Source organism: Fusarium fujikuroi, chromosome FFUJ_chr03 (genome assembly GCF_900079805.1).
Source record: "Fusarium fujikuroi IMI 58289 draft genome, chromosome FFUJ_chr03".
NCBI classification, from domain to species: Eukaryota; Fungi; Ascomycota; class Sordariomycetes; order Hypocreales; family Nectriaceae; genus Fusarium; species Fusarium fujikuroi.
In genome coordinates this window covers 4,031,391-4,050,712 of record NC_036624.1, presented here as the reverse complement: position 1 = coordinate 4,050,712, position 19,322 = coordinate 4,031,391, and the positions used below count along the sequence as shown (strand labels likewise).

The window sequence follows — 19,322 nt, the reverse complement described above, 5'->3', positions numbered from 1 at the left end:
TCTCAGGTTTATTACAAAGGACCCTGAAACTGACAAATATAGAATACAGAAACAATCGTCTCTCTCTCCTATCTCACAAGTTGACAGATGAAACGACTGAAGGGTCCTTTGTACGACCTAAGCTGCGCGATATCCGAGCTTCTCGTGACTCGCAGTACTTCATTTAATACTGCGACGATCATGGAAGGTGTTTGAAACTGTCCAATCCTATCTGGCGCTGTTTATTGATCGCCAATTGCCTCGGTCTCTTCCCGTGAGTTGGAGCTGCATGCAGGCAGTGCAACCCCCCTTGAACTTACTTGAGCAATCAAGGAATGACAGTCGGGGTCTCGGTCTTTGCGATAACGGACCTGTCTGATTTGATATCAGTTCTCTACTGGCGGCTATGTCAATTGGTACGCGTAGCATCGTACATACAGCAGCACAATGGCCAAGACTGGCAAGCTGGCTCACTGCTCACTGCTCACTGCTCACTGCTCACTCTCAGTCACTGGCATTGGCTTCCTTGAACACTGACGCTCCTTGTCACGTTGACCCGTCCTGCTGGGCACTAACCCCGCGTTGTGAAGTCAAACCCCGCATCTTAAAACAATATGACAGTCAACGCGGTATCAGCGCGTAGCTGTTAAATTCGCATGTTACTCTGCTGTGCTTATGGTGTTTGAGAGGGTGTCTTCTGTGCTCTCACTCATGCAGCCCAGATAGCCTTTCTGAGGTTGACTGTCCAGTGTCCTTCACCCACAGCCCACCCACTCTTTAAACAGGGCTCTGACATCGCGAGACTCCGGCGGTGAACATGCTATTTCTTTACGTTGTTGAAATTGCGGCTGGGGTCACGATCAAGAAGACATCGAGTAAAATCGAAGCTACAAAGAGGATAATGATCACGAGATGACCGCCATCATGGCAACAATGGAGTCAGCTCTGTGCAATCAAGCTGCTCAGCATACCGCTAAGCAGTATGTGGGATAGCTATTAACAGGATATCCTGAGAAGTTGTTTCGATACACTTCTCGAATTCTAACTGCATCCAACATACCTACATAGACTTTGATCTAGCTGGTTTGGAGACCGAGCACATGAATTTCCAAAGTATCATCACATTGTGACACTATTGAATGCTGAAGAGGATGCAGGTGCATTTATCTACGGTAGATGTCTTCAACTACTCATGCTCATCAAAGCAGTGTCACCACCGTGTAAGTCCTTACCCGCACCTCGCATATCGACCCCCATGCCGCAATGCTCCATCTCTCTGCATCGTCAAACAGACCCAGGTCTCGGCCGGTAATACCACTGGACTGGCTCGACTCAGAGGACCCATCAGCTCGTTGTTTTTACGCCGAAAACAGAGAAGACAGTTGCGCGGTTTTTTGGCAAAGGAGGTGTGGACTGCTGCATGATGGGTTGTACAGCAGTCGATGGAGTCTGAGGAGGTGAACTCTCATTTCATTTTCCCTTGCCGCTCTCCCTAGCCGGTTCCTTTCATCCTGAGAAGAGCCGACCGCCCGTGAGATGGCTTGATATTGATACAACCGCGGGATATGGGTGCCCAAACAAGCATTCTTCGTCATGCAAGATGCACCCTCTATGACGATGACGGTACCGGTCTTGTTGCCGGTTTGAATCTTTGCTTCTATGGTCAAGTTGCCGATCAGGGACGGGACTTGTCTTGACATGCCCTCCTAGATCTTTGCCAAGAGATTGATTTTCTCCGAAGAGGGCCTGAGCTTTCACAACCTCAGCTACAACTCCCTCGACACGGCGGCTGATGAGGCTGAATACCGACAGAAATTACTTTGAAAAGTCTAACGGTCATTCATCAATTACTTGTGTGCCGGAAACTTCCTTGCTCTCCCTGCTCGAGGATGAAGCCATTGTGGGTTCCTGAAAATTTGCTTCCCATCCAGACTTTTCTAGACCAACAGCTTCAAGCTTGAACCTTTTTTTAAATTCACTCTTCTCGTCGTTCTCGGTCCGCTAGTGTCGCGATGACAATTGGCTTGAGTACTTTACGATACCTCCCCAAGCCCAAGGCTTCCTCCACTCACCGACGAACCGTCAGGGCAGAGCTCGTAAAATGCTAATGAAAGTCAATCGTAATTTCTCACCAAGAATGAGGTTCAGCCACAGTCTGACCGCGAATTATGGTCCCGTCAGTGGAGACCTCATCACTTTTTGCAGCTTTCAGCCTTCTCCTTTGAGCTCTGTAACTGTTGTTGAGTCCCGCACCAGCTCGAAGGTTCAAATTTTGGCTTTGCACCCTCTGTCTACCTTGTTCCTCCGAGATTTCCCTGTCAATATGGCTGAAACCGTGATGCAATTCACTGCTCAGTGTGTCTTGGCAGGGGCTGGGTTTGAGAAACGTTAATTCCACTGCAGGTACTGTACAGTAACATGCTGTAACAATACCGTACTGTACTGCAGGTATCGGATACGGGCTGAAGTGTCTTGCCAAGAAGAAATTACGCAGCAAGGTGAGATAAGCACAGCTGAACTTGTTTATGCTGCGCCAGGTTGATGATGAAAAGTGAAGATCCGTGACGCCATGAGCCACTCCTGTTGTCACGACGATGCCCCAAAGCTACGTGTATTCCGTGGCAAAGACAACTCTGAGAGTTTCACTTCTCACCTCGCAGAGACGCACATGGAAGATCTCGGGCCTCACGGGTCCCGGGGATCTTTCAACTGCCAGCGGACTCTCGAAGGCCCGAAAGTCCATGGAGTACGAATGGCGTGTTCCAGCGCATCTGATGGGTTGGATGAAAGCAGGCACAAGAAAGCATAAAAGTTACCTAGCCGACTTGTTTCTGCGACGTGTGAGGTCATGACAACTCAGGTGATCAGCAATCTTGAGTGCCAAGTCAGCGAGTCAGCGAGTCCAGATTTTTCCTGTTTATTTGGCTTTTGCTTTGGTGGTGATGTTTGAGAGGCAGAACCCGGTTCCTCCGAATCATATCCGGCTCGGTTATACTTTCCAGACGGAAATATCTGGATTTATGATCGTTTCGACATATTGTCGTCATGGATGGAGGGGAATCTGAGGGGTTGTCCAGTGGACGAAATCGACAAAACTGAGGTGGCAATTCTTTGACACAGGGTAACCAGCTTTTCGGAAATGCTTCACATCACACATGCAAGGTCATTCACGAAATTGAATGATTTGTGCACCGTCGACTAATATCACAATCAATTGGATCATCTCATAAGACCCCTATGATAGATCTCTTTTGTCTTACGTGAGACTCATGAACAGTTGGGCTGTTCAGGGTCTATATTCGTATCACATGAAAGCCGTGCTAATTCTCAAGTATCTCAAGGCACACGTTCCAAGCAGGGTCAGACACAACTGACTCTGTTGTTCCAGTTAGGTATCGTAGGAGCTTGATTGGGAACAAATTAAGAAACACGTAAAACGTAGTTTCCGTCTAATAAATAAATACAACCACGATTATCATCAAACCTATCTCAGATGAAAAGAAGCTTAGTGTTCCTGGACTTTTTACTACAGAAACCAAATAGTATATGTATGAAAAGGCTCATGCTCTGAGACTTGAGTATAAAAAATACTGGCGTCTCGCATGTGAACCTAAGACTGGAATTCGCGGCGCCTTTGCTTTCGAGTAGCAACTTCATGCTTACAGAGTGAGCCACAATGAAAAGGAATGAGATTCAAATATACCAGGCACAATTACGGCGTCACCATAAGTGCTACCTGGTCGATTCACATAACTTGGGTGCCTGCAAGATTGAGTATGCCCTTGAAAGCATAACACCACCAATGTTAAGAGGGAAAGGCCTCAATCAACTTCCGTCAAAATGCGGCACTGGATAGCGTCGTTATTGCTAACTTCGTGCCTATAACGAGATAAAGTTCACCAAGAGAAGACGGCTTGAAGTAAAGCGCCGAAACGAATGAACATGCTCAATATTGGTGGTTGTGTGCATGGCAGTCTTAGACAATCTCATGTTAGTACCCTCACCATGAGATACAGCATGCCTGAGAGAACGAGCTTGCATGATGCACAGCGTTGAAAGATGTCTAGAACAGAACAGGCGAGAGCCCATTCACTCAACGATCGGTTGCTTCTTAGTGTTGATTCTCTAATTATCAGTAGTTGGCACTTTGTTGTATTGATCATACATACATGAGCGACTTTACAGCATCTAAAGTATCATAATATAGGAAACGCTCACTCGAAAACGAAAGCATTGCAATTGCACTTGATATGGCCTTTGATTGAAGCAAAGAAACCCCGATTAACTATACTGGAGTTGGTGTTTATGGCTTACTTATTTGTTGTATTAGATACTGACGTAGAGGTTACCAATATCTTTGCTTCTCCTAGGCTTAAGCCACATTCAACTAGAGCTTGCACCTACAATCAGGCTCCCCCTCACCAACTGGGCTTCCTTGAGCATCAAGTCATAACTATGATCAGCATCACCAGGATCTGAGCAGTACATCATTGGTACCTTTGACAACTTCGAGTCTTGAGCTCAGTCACACAGACGTTAATCGCGCCATGGCGTCAATGGAAACCCTCCCGATTGAGGCAATCTACAACATTGCAGACCTCGTCGTAGAAGAGGCATTTGACGAGAACATCTTCGCAAAAACACAATTGGCTCTGGCGCAAACAAACCACCATTTCTATGATATCGTCAACCCTCGGCTTCGTGCAGTAGGCTATTGTTGGGCAGCTCGAGAGGGAAGAATAGATATCCTCAGGAAAGCACATGAGAATGGCGCGAATCTAAGGGGGACGGACTGGGACGATGAGGCCTGAAGAAAGAGCAACGCCTTTGCACTACGCCATCAAGCATGGGCATCGTGATATCGTCGAGTATCTCGCTGACATTGGCGTGGATCCCCATGTGCCAGCCAGAGGAGTCTGCGACTGTTGGAGTGATACAGAGCCTGTAAGGCCCTATGCCCTTCATATGGCCATTCGGCATAGTGATTTCGAAGGAGCTGAGAAGATACTTGTCCAGAAGCTAGGAGCATATTGGACATTTCATGGAACATCTGCTTTGGAGCATGTTGACCCTCACGATGTCAATGATAGGGAAGCCATAGACTTGCTCGTTAAGCTGCCCGGACCAAGACATGCCCCGATGCATTACGGTACGCTCTCAAGTGGAACGAGCCTGAGCTTGTAAACCGTCTGCTTGAGAGGTCTGACATGGATGCTTCTGTGTCTGATTCTGATGGCCAAACTCCTCTCTTCTGGGCAATTCAGTATAAACGGGTGGATATGGTCAAATTACTGCTCCAGCGTCAAGAGGTCAACCCCGGTACACCTGATAGGAACGGCTCCACCGCCTTGCAGGTGGCCGTTGGCGTGAGAAGTTTACGACTTGTCGAACTGCTCCTCCAACGCGAAGAAGTCAATGCTCGCAGGACTGACGCAGGAAACTCCAGTGCCCTCCACATTGCTGCCGCGCGTGGGGAACTACAGATCGCGAGTCTCCTCTTAGAGCAAAACGGTCTTGATGTAGCATCCCCTGATTCAACAGGGAGCACTCCTCTACACTGGGCTGTCAGAAGTCGCGATAAACAATACCATCCGAGTTTGGTTCCGATATACGATGGTGAGAACAAGAACGACGACGGTGAAGACGTCGACGATAGGTTTACTTTTGATGAACCACCTGGGTACAGAGAAGAAAGCCTCGACATTATCAAACGATTACTAGCCAGACAAGAGGTCAACGCAGGAGGACAAGATCAAGATGGGCTCACCCCTTTACACCACGCTTGCTTGATAGCAGATTACGAAGTTGCAGAGCTCTTACTTCAACGTCAAGATGTTGACCCCAAAGCTCGAGCTATGAATGGACAGACACCTCTCCATCTCGCAGCATCGAGTCACCAGCTAAGTGCAAAGAGGTTAATAGATTTGCTTCTCAAACAACTGAGTGTTGTGATAACCGAGGTCGATCACGATGGTCGGACTGTCCTACACTACCTCTGTGGCGGTTATGATAAAGAGTACCCAGTCCTCGATCTGATCGAGACCGTGCTTGAAGCAGGCGTCCCGCTTGACCAGGAATCTGCGATGGGGTTGACGGCTTTCCATCAAGCACTCTGCAGCGGGTATTGGAGTGTCGCTCTGTTTCTTCTCGACCGTGGTGCAGACCCCATGGTTTCGAAGCGTTTCAAGTACAACAACAGCCTGCTGCATATCATCTTGAAGCATTCTGACAACGACAATGGAAAGTGCGAACTAATCGAGAGGCTCATCGAGAAAGGCATTGAAGTCGATACTTACACTGACTCGCCTGTTTTCGATCCCCGGTTCAACGAGGACGACAAGATCGAGAACGTCATAGGTATACGATCACCAGATATTCTTGTCGGCACAGATTGTACTCCGCTCTTATTGGCAGCAATGCGCGAGTACAGCCTCAATAGCATGAAGATGCTCCTTGATGCGGGAGCAGACCCGAATGCGCACGTCATCATCAGAGATGTAGAATTTGAGGGCAAGACGAATGGTAATCGTCAGGCATTTCTGTCGGGAGTGTTCCGCCATATCTGGGATCCTTTTAGCCCAGGCGACAATGAAATCCTAGAACATGCACCCCCCATCGGATTGTTGCTAGAATTTGGATCGCGGCTAGACTTTGATGGACCAGCGGATAGTCCACTCCAGGAGGCCTGTAAAGCAGCAGAAAAGGGACATTTTGCTTTGTTGGGGATTTTGCTGGGCAACTCAAAGGCAAGGAAAGTTGGCGAAAGCCATGTTAATCAGTTAATGTCTGCGTACAAGGAAATGCCGAAGTACAATCAGATCCACCAGAGGCTGGAATCCTTTAAGCAAAAGGTATCCACCGATTAGTGTTGGACTTTGGCTGGCTGAAGCCATTGGTATTAGTTAGGGGCCGTTGAAGTACTGGCACTTTATCGACGTTATGTAATATATGTATTAGTATAGCAAGCAATAGTATAGCATATTCGACAAGAAGTAGTATTGTTAGACAAGTTCCTTCCACTCCAAATTTATAGAGGGTATATGTCACTGTTCTCTGCCAAAGACTCTCATGTGTCGGTTGTGAGGACAAAGGAGGTCATGTGACAAAGCACGTGTCCATCATGGAGATCGGATTTTCCCGCTAGCCGAATCGCGAATTGCTGCTCCGGCAAAGATTCGTGCCAGCGGCCTCATTTGAGCTCACCCAAGCAACAACCTCATCCACCAGCTCAGCCCATCATGAACTCCTTCCGCGTTGCCCGTGCGGCTCTCCGAGCTCGCCCCTCCGCCATCCGAGTCCCCCTCCAGCGAAGAACCTACGCCGAGGCCGTCCCCGACAAGGCAAGATTCAGTGAACCCCGTGCCCCGGCTACACTGGGTTTTGCGTACCGAGCCCGACTGACCGTTATCGCAGATCAAGCTGAGCCTTGCCCTCCCTCACCAGGTATGACACCGCCCGCGCGATACCCGGATCGACGAATACGATTGCAATTGGACCCTTACGATGATGGTACCGTTGCTAATTGATTGATGCATGGGAGCTAATTGCCGCACCGCAGTCTATCTACAAGTCCCAGGATGTCGTCCAGGTCAACATCCCCGCCGAGTCTGGAGAGATGGGTGTCCTCGCCAACCACGTTCCTTCCATTGAGCAGCTGAAGCCCGGTCTGGTTGAGGTTGTCGAGGAGTCCGCAGGCTCCAAGCAGTTCTTCCGTACGTCATAAGTTACAGACCTAGATCCAAGATCCAACTGCCCGAGGTCGACAAATCGCTGATGGAAATTTTGTCTTAGTCTCTGGTGGATTCGCTACCGTTCAGCCCAACTCCGTCCTCAGCATCAACGCTGTTGAGGGATACCCTCTTGAGGACTTCAGCGCCGAGGCCATCCGAGCCCAGATCGCTGAGGCCCAGAAGGTTGCCAACGGCAGCGGAAGCGAGCAGGATATTGCTGAGGCCAAGATCGAGCTGGAGGTGGGTTTCAGACGACGACATGCACTTGCAATTGAGTTTACTGACGAGAGAACAGGTTCTCGAGACCCTGTCTGCGCACGTGAAATAAGTGTACAGCGAGTTTGTTGTGACGGAGGCCCTTGTACATCAATATTCTACCCATATTTAGCACGAAAAGCTGTGACAATTGATACCAGGTCTGGTTGTGCTCCTCCTAAATTGCATGGACCTTTATTCCTCTGTTCAGTGACTCCTTCCTTATCGACCCTCTGTCTTTCAGTGACGTTGATAGGCAATGAATGCAATAGTTAGTAGTTGACCCAGCGCTGTAAGGTATTTCCACAACTTCCACAGTTGCAATTGTGAGGTAGGATGGACTTTTCTCTCCCTGCCATTCACCTTACGCTCCTGATTTGTGATTCCTACCTACAACATGCCACCCCTTTCCGCACCTCGCATATTGATACTCTATATCGACTACTCGAACTTCTGGGTTATCGTCGGTCGCTGTCTTCCTGCTTCGCAGCAGTGTCGCATGGCTCCTGGTACAATTAGCAGATATCTTGAATAGCACTCCATCCCTAAACTCAACAACACGTTATGATCCCTCCGGGAGTCGTCGGTGATCGTGTTCGCCAGCTCCAAACACTTACCGAAACGCAAACCGCGAGTGGGCGACCTTCTAACACTTCTAAACGACCGAGCAGAAGCACTACGATCGGTTAGGGACCAGGAGTGGCCAGTGGGAACAAGAGTCGCACATCGAGAGATACACTTCCGAGACAAATATCCTCAACTCTATCGCAGAAAGATAGCCCAAGGTTCAGTGCTGTCAGGGGTTCCAGGGGAAGAAATGGATCAGTGAAACCAAGTGGTGCTGGCTTCCGGCCCAAGACGAGCTATGGACGAACTACCTCGAATCGACCGAGCCAAGCTCTTCGATACTCAGCTATTACAGACATGCTTCCTTCAGAATCCTTTATGTCCTCATACCTTGACTCGACAAACCGGTCTCGTACTGCAAGCTCCACAGAGAAATGCCAAGATGCGATAGACATCCTTGAGCAGTACGGAATCTCTAGACCCTCGGGATGGTTCTCGGATGGCGACGCAGGCACGCCAGATCAAATCAAACAAACGAAATCGATGTTCTCGCAGATCTGTCACTCGTGCGGCAACCCTCTCGCTTTCGAACGGTATTGCTCGCACTGCGGCCACGATTCTTGTATGAAGTGTACGGGAGAGACCCCTGGACAACCCCTTGGCCACAGGGTTCTCAACAGTTCTATACAGTATCAAGAACACTCCTTCATAGACAAGATACCCGAGCTACCAACGCAAAGTGAATACCCAGAAAGCGAACGCACTCGTACCACGCGGACTACAGTCGATACTGCTCATCGTCGTAAGCTCTCAAGGTTCGCATCAGAACCAGATACACCAAAGACATCCTCAAGAACTAAGGCGCAATCTCGCCAAAGACCGAAACCTGATCACATCACCTTGAAGCCCACTCGGAAGAAGACGATTGCGGCACCAACAGAAATCTCTAGCTCCGTGAAGAACAACCCCTTTTTTGTGGCAGACAGGGGAATGAAGAAAGAAGCCCCAGAACCTGAAATCACGACAAGATCGGTGCAAGTGGAACGTAAACCTAGGCCCTCAGACTGTGTACCTAATCGTCTCAAGTCCAGCTCGCCCCGCGTTTCTCACATAGAGGAACAATGCTCCGACCCTGGTTGTAGAGCTACACACGATGGTCACCATCCAACACGGCATAGCATTGGTTGCGCGACCCGGCGTAGTCTTGGAGCACAAGTGGTTGAAAGCAATGATTTGGATATCATCGATACAAATGAACATGACCCTAGAGAGAAGAAGCACACGCAGTCACTGAAGGATTCATCATCCCGAAGCAAGTTACAGATGAAAATTGACCAACTCTATCATCATGGACAAGATCTCCATCACTCACAGCATATCATGGAGCATTTATCAGCTGGTGTGCAGACTCTCGAGTCTTCTACCGATGAGAAACTCACGAACGGGCAAGACGGGCGCATGCGGGCAGATGGCTACAGGTTGAGGGTACAGAGCCAACCTGGCATTGATCACTTTTTGAGTCGAGACGAGACTGTCACAGTGGCAAAAGACACCATTGAACACAATCTGAACAAAGAACCGGCAGTGCCTGACGAGATTGAGCCACAGCCACCTAATCTTACCGATTATCACAAGGGGGATCGGCATCCGAGCCCAAAGTCTCATGAACCCCATGATGATACCCAACCTAAGGATGCCCATTGGATAAAGCATCCTATCAACAATAACAAGACCCATGACGCGCCGAGAGACTACACGGGAACACTGAACTCACAAACAGCTAGTGAAAAGCCCGTCTCTCAGTCCAAAGGACCGAAGAAAGGCGTCGACACCTCAACAGAGGCAAATGAAAGGATCGCGCCACAAGCTCAAAACAAGTCCTTGTCAGAGAAAGGTCATAATGCTGATCTAAACTCCAAGAAAAGGGTTGGCAAAGTCGATGAACCCGTTCTTGAGAGTAAAATAATGCTCAAATCAGCTCCACGTATCAATAATGACACTGGAAGACCGAAAGCCGAGGCTACCGGTATCTCGTCATAGAGGACGCAGTTAAGGAAGGTCGATAGGTCTTCAGAACAGCCACGAAGTCAGCAACTAACCCCTTCCCATGTCGAGAACTGGAGGCGTGAACTCAGCAGTGTAAATAGTCGTACGCCACTACCTGAAAAAGACTGGAAGGATAGTTGCTTCAACTGCAATCCTACTCAGTCATCGTCACCTAAGCAAACAGAGGGTGGGTTTCAGATCTTTGTGGAAGATGAGTCACATAACAAGACTGAGAATGAATTGAGTGCTGCCTTTGAGTCACCCATGCCTCGACTCAAGGTAAAAGACATTGAGCATTCGCTGGCTCGCAAGAGCGTCGAGCAATTGTTGGCCAAGAGTCCACAGTCACAAGAGATAGCAGCAGAAGAGCCAAAGAGTACGAGACCCCCGAGCATAACAGAGGATCAATCTCGCAACGACTCTGAAATGTCAACATTGATCTATGACCCTAGGCCTGTGATGCCTTACAACCACATGTGTGCTTAGCGAGCACGCTACATGGACCTCAAGAGCCAAGTTGAGGAACTTGGGCTCGAATCAGGTCGCCCGTCGCCAGCGAAACAGGCCCAGGGCGTGTGCTCCCACCCCAATGGCGATGTTGACATTGAGGGCCTCACAGTAGTGATGCATCTCAGAGGCAAGGATGACTTGGTGATCAATACAGACTTGAAAGATGGCCTACAGGAACATATGAGGCCGCGATAGAGCAGAGTTTCGCAAGCGTAGGAAGCTTAGAATGGTCAGGATAGACCAGACCGGACGGGACGGAGAAAGTATTGCTTTTTTGATAGTTTATTTGTTATTAACTTCAGTATTGATACACATTGACCTACAAAGTTGGAATCATTGGTCTCCATTGGCCTTGAGGCTTCTTCACAATCACATCGTGACTCGAGCACATGAGAGCAGTTCGTTCGTATGTCAAAAGCCATGACAGCGCACTGACAGTGAGTCAAGGACGCTATCGGCGGATAATAACATCCTTCTGCTCCATCTTTCAACCTCAACGGCGTTACAGTCCAACGTCAGCACCCGTAGCGAAACTCTAGCTGTCAGTAGCAGTCAGCCAACAGGGACGATTCCACGGCTTCCCGGTCTAAGCCCCGGGCCCTACTGCAGCCTCCCCTCTTCCCCGGTTTGCCAGGTGCTGATGCTAAGAGGATGTGCCAGGGGGTGGCCCGGAGCAAAAATCCTCTAGGTTCTGAGAAGCGGTGACAGGGGGGTGCTGGTGTTTTTTTTTTTTTTTTTTTTTTTTTTGTATGTATGCATAGGTAGGGCTGGGGTGTTGAACCCAGGGTAAATCGACCTTTTGGTTTTTGACGTGATACGGAGTAGACCCCTATATAACGAGGACAGGATCTGGAATGTGACTGTTGTGTTGTGAGTGAGGCGAGAACAGGGTGCAACCTAGAACAGGATCGACCTGCGCTGCGTTTTGGCGAGGATGTTTGGAGATAGGATGTTGCCTGTTTGACCAACTAGGGGCATACACGAGATGTCAAAAAAGCAGTATGATCTCACTTGGGAGTAGGGATGAAGCGGATTTCGTCATGTGCGAGCGAAACGAACCATTATAGCAAGACGGAGGGCGTCTGCTGGGGACCAGGTGTGTGTGTGTGTTCTCACATTGGATTCTCACATCAATTCCAGTGCCGCCATCAGTGAATGCTTCATTTGAAGCGGTGAGAGAAACAGAGAGAGAGAGAGAGACAGGAGCTGAGTTGTCGGTGAAACCCCTTCATTGTCTTTCCTTGCGTGCTGTTAGCGAAAAACCCAACCTCATGCAATGCGTGCTCGCTATGTGCAGGAGAACTTGTAGTACATATGCAGCCGTCAAAGGCACAGATGCCAGCATCGAATTCCAAACTGCATCTGCATCCTTTGCCAGGGGGTCCCATGTTTGCTATACACCTAGCCATCACATATACTTCTCTCATGCACGTAACAACGCAACAGACATGAAAAAAGTTCCGACCACGCAGAGCTTCACAATGTGAGTGAAAGCGGTCAGGGCGTCGAGGGCGACAGCGGTGTAAGGGAGAACTACACGCGAGTCATGCCCTGGAAGTGTTACTCGGTAAACAATACACTTGTGGGAGTTAGTGGACCTTGGATCCGGCAGTTGAGAAAGCTAAGCAGCTCCGTGTCTCACGATACTCCATCCATCGTGCGGTGTTCAATAGTCAGAAAGAGAGGAAGAGAAAAGAATGTTGGGTTCGCAAACATCACAAGACCCCCGGATGTGCTCCATGGATCATATGTAGGCAAACATTGGCGAGAGCCACGGTTCATAAGCACTGTGTAGCATCTCAACGAGTGAGCAAACAAGGTTGCTTGCCCAGGAATACGGATATCATGGAACGACCCAAGCGCCAGGGTCATGGTCCGTCCGGGTCCGGGTTCTAAGTTCCGAGTAGGTCCAGAGCTTGAACCACAACGATAGAAAAACAGAAGCGAGGATAGAACATGCCCATGAGAAGATCCGGGCGATGGCAGATAATCAACTTGGATGGGCCTAGATGGGGTACGTGTGATTGTCAAAGCCTCAGGGACTTTTAGTGCGTGTTAATCCAAACCTCGTCAGGCATTGCCAAGGTCTGTGCTTTAGGTGCTCTGTCTCTGCGTCTATAGTCGGGAATGAGCTGTAACAAACGATTCGATGCCTGTCGGCACCTGTCGCTGTCAACATCGAGTTCTAACGTCCCCCACCCAAAGACCGGCCACCCCCACAGACTGGCCACCTCATTCTTAACCCAGCCACCTAATTTATATATACTTTAAACAGTTATAACTCCATTAATTTAATTCTAATTAATTTTAAACTAATGCCAATTAATTTAAAATGCCTTCTTTTACTAAAAAAGATATAAGCGCCACACTTTAGATAGTTATAGATAGTATATTAGTAAATAAAGTAATTAAAGCTTATAGTATTAACTATTCTATACTTTAAAGTTAGATTAAAGAAAGCGCAATACTAAAAGAAGCCTAAAAACCTTACTAAAAGCTCTTTAATACTTAAAAAAAGAGTCTTTAAGACTAAATTATTATTTAAGCTAATCTAGGATGCCCTGTATTGTATCAGTAAGTCAGAGAGTTTGCCAGTAAGATTGCTATCTGTAACGGCTTCCTAAAAGGCATTAAAAAGAACTGGTTATAGGGCTTTTTAAAATAAAATCCTAATATTAAGATATTAAAAGGCAAGAAAATTAACTTTAACTAATATTATAGAGCTTCTTCTAAACTAATAAAGGCATTCTTTATACTCCTTATAATACCGGCAATATATTTAGTTAAGTAGGGAAATAGATATAATATTAATAAAGTTAGAATAATAAAAAGAATAGAAATAAATAGTCTATTTTTTAGTTATTAGTTAAAAAAGTCAGTACTTATTTATCAGCCTGGTTCTCATACCTAGATTATAATTCTTAAGTATATCTTAGCAACCAGAAAGGTCCTAAGACCTACAGTCATTTTTAAGGGAAAAACAGTCTAATAATAACATTTCCCTAAGAATTTAAACTTCCTAGAAGACTGGGAATTCATATATAGTAATAAGGGCTAGACAAGCAACAAATTAGTATTAGTTTAGTTAAGAAAAGTCTTTATTCTATTAATATAGCCCAAAAAGAAAAATAAACCCTAACTTCTTATTCTTAATAGCTATAGAAGTTATATTATAGAAGATTTCCTCTAGGAATATTACAATAATAATATATATCTATTATTTCTTTCTGCTTATACTTCCTATATCCTTTAGCTACTAGATATTACAGTTTTTAGTCCTCTAAAGAGGGTATATTATTATCTTCTTTTAGATCTTACTTCTATCTCTAATAATAGTTATATCGGCAAGATTATATTTCTATATACTTACAATAAGGCTTAAAGAGAAGCTATTATAAAGTCTAATACAATTGCTAGCTTTAAAGCTACTAGACTGTGGCCTGTAAACCTAATAAAGGTCCTAATAAACCTGATAGTTATAGAGATACCTTCTCCCGCTATTACAGCAAATTTACCGGCAAAAGAGCAGGATTTAAGTCTCCTAAAGACTCCCTATTTATCTATATAGCTTTAGCAAGCTTTAGGCCAAGTCCTAGCTTCTGCAATATAAGATCTAACCATTAAGCTGCTTTTTAGGAAGATTAGCAGTTAATTAGACTGTTATAACTTTAACATTAAGTAATAGAATAGAGAAATAAGTATTCTACAGTAAGAAAATAAAGAAAATCAACTAAAACGGCATAAAAAAGTTATCTATAACCTAAATATAGAGTTTATAAAGATTCTAACAATAAAGAAAGCTTATAAATAGATATAGAAAACTTTATAACTAAAAAGAATAGTAAATAAGGTTAAGAAATTAAAACTTAAGGATCTTTATACTAATTTCTATATAAATATTTACTAACTAAAGTTTTATTTAATATAAAAAATGTAGTATTATAATAATTCATTAATTGATCATAATATCGGGTTTTTAGTGTTTTGGCCAAGGTGGCCAGTCTGTGGGGGTGGCCGGTCTTTGGGTGGGGGACGTTATAGCTTGAAATCGTTGAGCCTTAATCCCCGGATTCCGACGTCTACCTTGAACACATGACCACCGTTCTCGCGGCTCGATCCCTCGCCCTCGTCATCCTCGGCAGTTGTTATGACAAGCTCAGTACCGACAAAGTGCACGCAAGTGGTGTTCTTGGTCGGCACTTTGACCTCTCCAACAATCTTGGCTGTGCTGGGGTCGATTCTAATGACACGACCCTCTCCGTATACAGCTTGCCAAAGGAACCCGTCTACATCTACACGGAACCCGTCGGGCTCGCCTGAACCATCATGGTTGTAGAAAACGCGCTTGTTAGAAATTTCCCCAGACTCGGTATCAAAGTCAAAGGCATAAATCTCTCTGGCATTTGAGTGTGTAACATACAGTGTCTTTCCATCAGGAGACCAACCTGGTGTGTTGGGGATTGTCATGTCAGGTAGCTTGACCTCTCGTGACTTGGCGTCCATTAGATAGACCGCTCCTAGATCCAATATGTCAGACTTGATGAACAAGAGATGCAACGTAGAGTAAGTGGACAGGGTCCTGGTGTTGGTGCACCGTTTTGTGTTGGGCAGGGGAGAGTGAGTACCTTCGGGCTGAAAGGGACCGAGTCCAAAGTCCGTCATTGTACCCAGCCAAAATCGACCAAGAGGATCCACGCCGCCATCGTTACTTCGCAAACGCTCATTGGCGGGTTCTTCGAATGGTTGGATAAGTTCGTATGTCTCCTTCTTCACGTCGAGAACAGCCAGCCCATACTTGACGCCAATGGCTATTCGTTCCTGGGGATCAACCCCAGCAATGTTTGCTGTGACAGTAGGGCATACGTCTAGTTGGACTGTTTTAAGAGACGAAGGACCTTCAGCCACCTTCACATAATGGAGCCTCTTATTGCGGATATCGACGAAGCGCAGATCGCCCGTTGATTCCTCATAGAAAGGTCCTTCGCCCAGCAGACAGTGTGTTTTGAGCCAAGGCTTCTCAACCGTCCATTGCTGAATATGGGCACTCATTGTCAACAGGCTCTGTACGGGTCTGATATCCTGTTAGTTTTTACAACAGAATCACTTGAAAACGAGGCTTTATACCAGTCAGTAACGGCCAATGGCGGGCGGGGTCGAGGTCAGGATGATGCTTTATGATGTATGAGGGGAAATCGAGCGGGCCAGAGTGAGCGAAGTTGAGAGTGGGGAGCTCTCGTAGCGTGCTTTGATATAGAGGGCTATGAAGCATATGCGAGCAGTATCGAATTCAGGGGAGGGAAGAAACAGATTTCGAGTGAAGCAACTCCAAAAGAGAAGACATATTATTTTGACGCTTTGAATGCGGATAAATCCAATGAAAGGCCCCTCATCCGGTTCGGCACGGATGTCGTTGAGTGTGCTCCGAAGCCAACTCCGGGCCCGCCGGGCCTCCGATCCGCGGTCTTATGTATTTCCTTCAAATTGCCATATTCAGACGGCCTGCAGGCATCGATTATATATCTCGCAAAGTATGGATCATGGTCCTTGCTGCAGTGAAATTCCACTTTTCAGTCTCTGGAAGGGCAGTAGTGCATGTATGTCACTGAGATGAACGACATGGAAGCGAATATGGATATGGACTCGGCCACACAAGTGGTCCAACCAAAATGTTGGCTTGTTGTGGCGTTGTCTGACCAACACGCCGTAACAGTCGATCTTGCTTGGTGAAAGCCGCGAACCAGACTGTCGGGACGTATGGTGTCGCGCAAGAAACGTAATTGGGCAGCAGAACTCGATTAAATTGTGCACAATCGTGGTGCGCGCTTGCGGCTGTGTGTGTCGGGTCTCAGAGGCGGCCGCAGAATGCATACATAGGTAGTTTGTGTAGGTATTAGACGCGGATTCTCGAGTGCGGCAGCTTGTTTAAATTGCCGCGCTCATCGCTGGACAGAAGAACGATAAATACTCAGTACGGTGATGGCACCAACCACCGCATCGACTGTTTACTCACTCTTTCTTAGACTCAAGCCTTCGTCCAGCAAGTCTCATTTTTACTGTGGGCTCTGATTCTCTGGTGTCGTTCGTCTTCGAGTTGTTGCACGTGGGGCATGATCAAGATCGTTTTGGCCAACCCCCACGCTCTTCAATACTGCAACATAGCCCATACTTGGACCTTTCCCAGGACGAATACCGAAACTCATCCGCATCCCAATTCGATGGATGACTCCTCGCATCAGAATAGGTAGCTTGGTTGGGAATGTGAGCGAGCATGACCAATGAAAGCCTTCTACTCCAGTCGAAAACATCCTCACATCCTCACATATGCACGCCAACAACGTACTGACGTGGTCAACGATCAACTCACCCGATTCGAACAGAAAACACACATTCGCGAAGCATCGTGAGTTGAAATCCAAGAACACTTTCAAAGGCTTGTCAAATCTTCCCTCCGGTTGCGGAACCATCAGGTCGTCATCGGGCAGCAACACCACCCTCATGGCGAGTAAACTGGAACGTCAAAGGACAACGCATCAAGTACAGCTCAACCCGCAGTTCTCACACATCTGTCGGCCGGTCAAACGTATGCAAGCGAGACACACACTCACACCGCCCTGCTTTGAAGCAGCAAAGATGCTGCAGCAGTAAAAAGGAGTGAAGCGGGCGCGGCACCGTTGGCTGACAGATGCCTACCAACACTGTTACCCGCATTCACTAGCTATGCAGTGTGTGTGTAGTCGTTGGTTAGTGGTGCGTCGATGCTGTGCTGCTGCATGTCGTAGATGCAAGAGTGGGCTTCTGCATGAACCAGGCCCAAGCTACACAACTTACTGTGAACTATTTGGCCTCGGCTATGACACTTCGACCTGCTTGGCCTTCAGTTGTTAGGGTCATGTGGGTAAACTCCAAGAAATACCACGCTGCCAGCACATCCTGGGCCACGACAAGACGCAACGCACGACAGGGCAGGGCAAATTAGCTGCAGATGCAAATGCATGCCATAGCTGTGTACAGATGTTCGTTGATTAGCTAGAAACGTTTTGCCTGGCTCTTTGACCCCTGACCGCTTTCCCTGACCGCTCGTGGTCACGGGAGGCGTCTTGGGCCCACGATCGCCGCTGCTAGGCCGGGGATAGTTGTCGAGGCTGAAGGGCCAGAACATTGATCTCCTCTGCACCCTCAGCACAAGCGCGAAGCGGTATAGAGTTTCGGGGAATAAGGCCACGTCTGCAGCGTCTCAGCAAGGGTTATGATGTCGTCGGACTTTAACGAGGTGATAGCTCGAAAGGACAAAAAGGTTGGTCATCGCTCCGAGGCAGGGGTGGGAAGCGCAAAGTAAATGGCGGCGACTTCATGAAATAAACCTGGGATATCATCATTAGCTTTTAGAGATGGGCGGAGGCCATATCATACGAAAGGACTAAAGTAATTACTAGGGACGGGCCGGTGTAAGACTTGGGAGGGCATTAACATGGGACGTCTGACATAGCAATTGACAAACATGCGTTTCGGGGCTGATTGTAGAAGCCCATAAGCATCAAGGGATGGGGGCTGATCCTGATCCTGGCGACACACTTGACTTGTTTCATGCCTTCTCCTCAGCCTCGCAGCTTGAGTCGTCCTTGTGGACTCTGCTGGCCAAGTAGCCTAAGCGCTATTTGGGTGAGTCCTGCAGGCTGATATTGACGGTAACAGCCACGCAGATGTCTGTAGTCTGAATGTCGAACTTCATCCGAATCTGTGTATAATTACACAACAATCGGAGGAAGTGATAGGATTTCACCACGAGTCCTGCCCCCGCACTGATGAGACCGCCACCTCATAAACCTTTTAATTGTTGCATCTTGTTAATAGGCTTGCCTTGTTAATAATCAAGGCTTTCAGCTACCTATTTTTCAACGATGTCTTATCCCACCACGATCGACACCATAATCGAATTTGAAGTTGTTGTAGTGTCGCGAAGTTGTGTCGTACGTAGCTATGGCCATGGAAATGAAGGAAAGAAGGAATCATGCCGGAACGGTTAGCATAAGCACCTTTCAATAGCCAGGCTGAAGGATCAAGCTGATGTGGCAAAACTCGAACCAGAGGACTTCGGTTTTGACCAGGGCGCCTTGTGCCGACAACATTCACACGATGCCAAACGACTAAACACGCCCCGTCCCGTGCCTCTCAACGCCGCAACGTGCCGCTGAATAGAACTTTGCTGCTTGGTGTGATAGCGTTTCAAGTCAACCT

General features: G+C 47.4%; 4 protein-coding genes; 3 read left to right on the top strand and 1 right to left on the bottom strand.

Annotated features, from left to right (window-relative positions):
- Positions 1 to 4,526: 4,526 nt before the first annotated feature.
- On the top strand, positions 4,527 to 6,845 carry FFUJ_03341 (uncharacterized protein; the record flags this gene model as incomplete). XM_023575178.1 has 3 exons in its annotated part: positions 4,527 to 4,685; positions 4,825 to 5,058; positions 5,109 to 6,845. 3 exons carry the CDS (start codon positions 4,527 to 4,529, stop codon positions 6,843 to 6,845), a joined length of 2,130 nt encoding a protein of 709 aa, XP_023428815.1.
- Positions 6,846 to 7,217: 372 nt separating this feature from the next.
- FFUJ_03340 (probable ATP synthase delta chain precursor, mitochondrial) lies at positions 7,218 to 8,037 on the top strand (the record flags this gene model as incomplete). XM_023575177.1 has 5 exons in its annotated part: positions 7,218 to 7,319; positions 7,393 to 7,422; positions 7,538 to 7,691; positions 7,771 to 7,949; positions 8,005 to 8,037. The coding sequence occupies 5 exons, from the start codon at positions 7,218 to 7,220 to the stop codon at positions 8,035 to 8,037; spliced, it is 498 nt and encodes a 165-aa protein (XP_023428402.1).
- Positions 8,038 to 8,888: 851 nt separating this feature from the next.
- Positions 8,889 to 11,282, top strand: FFUJ_03339 (uncharacterized protein; the record flags this gene model as incomplete). XM_023575176.1 has 3 exons in its annotated part: positions 8,889 to 10,557; positions 10,606 to 11,033; positions 11,088 to 11,282. The coding sequence occupies 3 exons, from the start codon at positions 8,889 to 8,891 to the stop codon at positions 11,280 to 11,282; spliced, it is 2,292 nt and encodes a 763-aa protein (XP_023428401.1).
- Positions 11,283 to 15,122: 3,840 nt separating this feature from the next.
- Positions 15,123 to 16,136, bottom strand: FFUJ_03338 (related to senescence marker protein 30; the record flags this gene model as incomplete). The annotated part of the gene is made up of 1 exon (XM_023575175.1): positions 15,123 to 16,136. The coding sequence occupies one exon, from the start codon at positions 16,134 to 16,136 to the stop codon at positions 15,123 to 15,125; it is 1,014 nt and encodes a 337-aa protein (XP_023428400.1).
- Between the last annotated feature and the right edge of the window lie 3,186 nt (positions 16,137 to 19,322).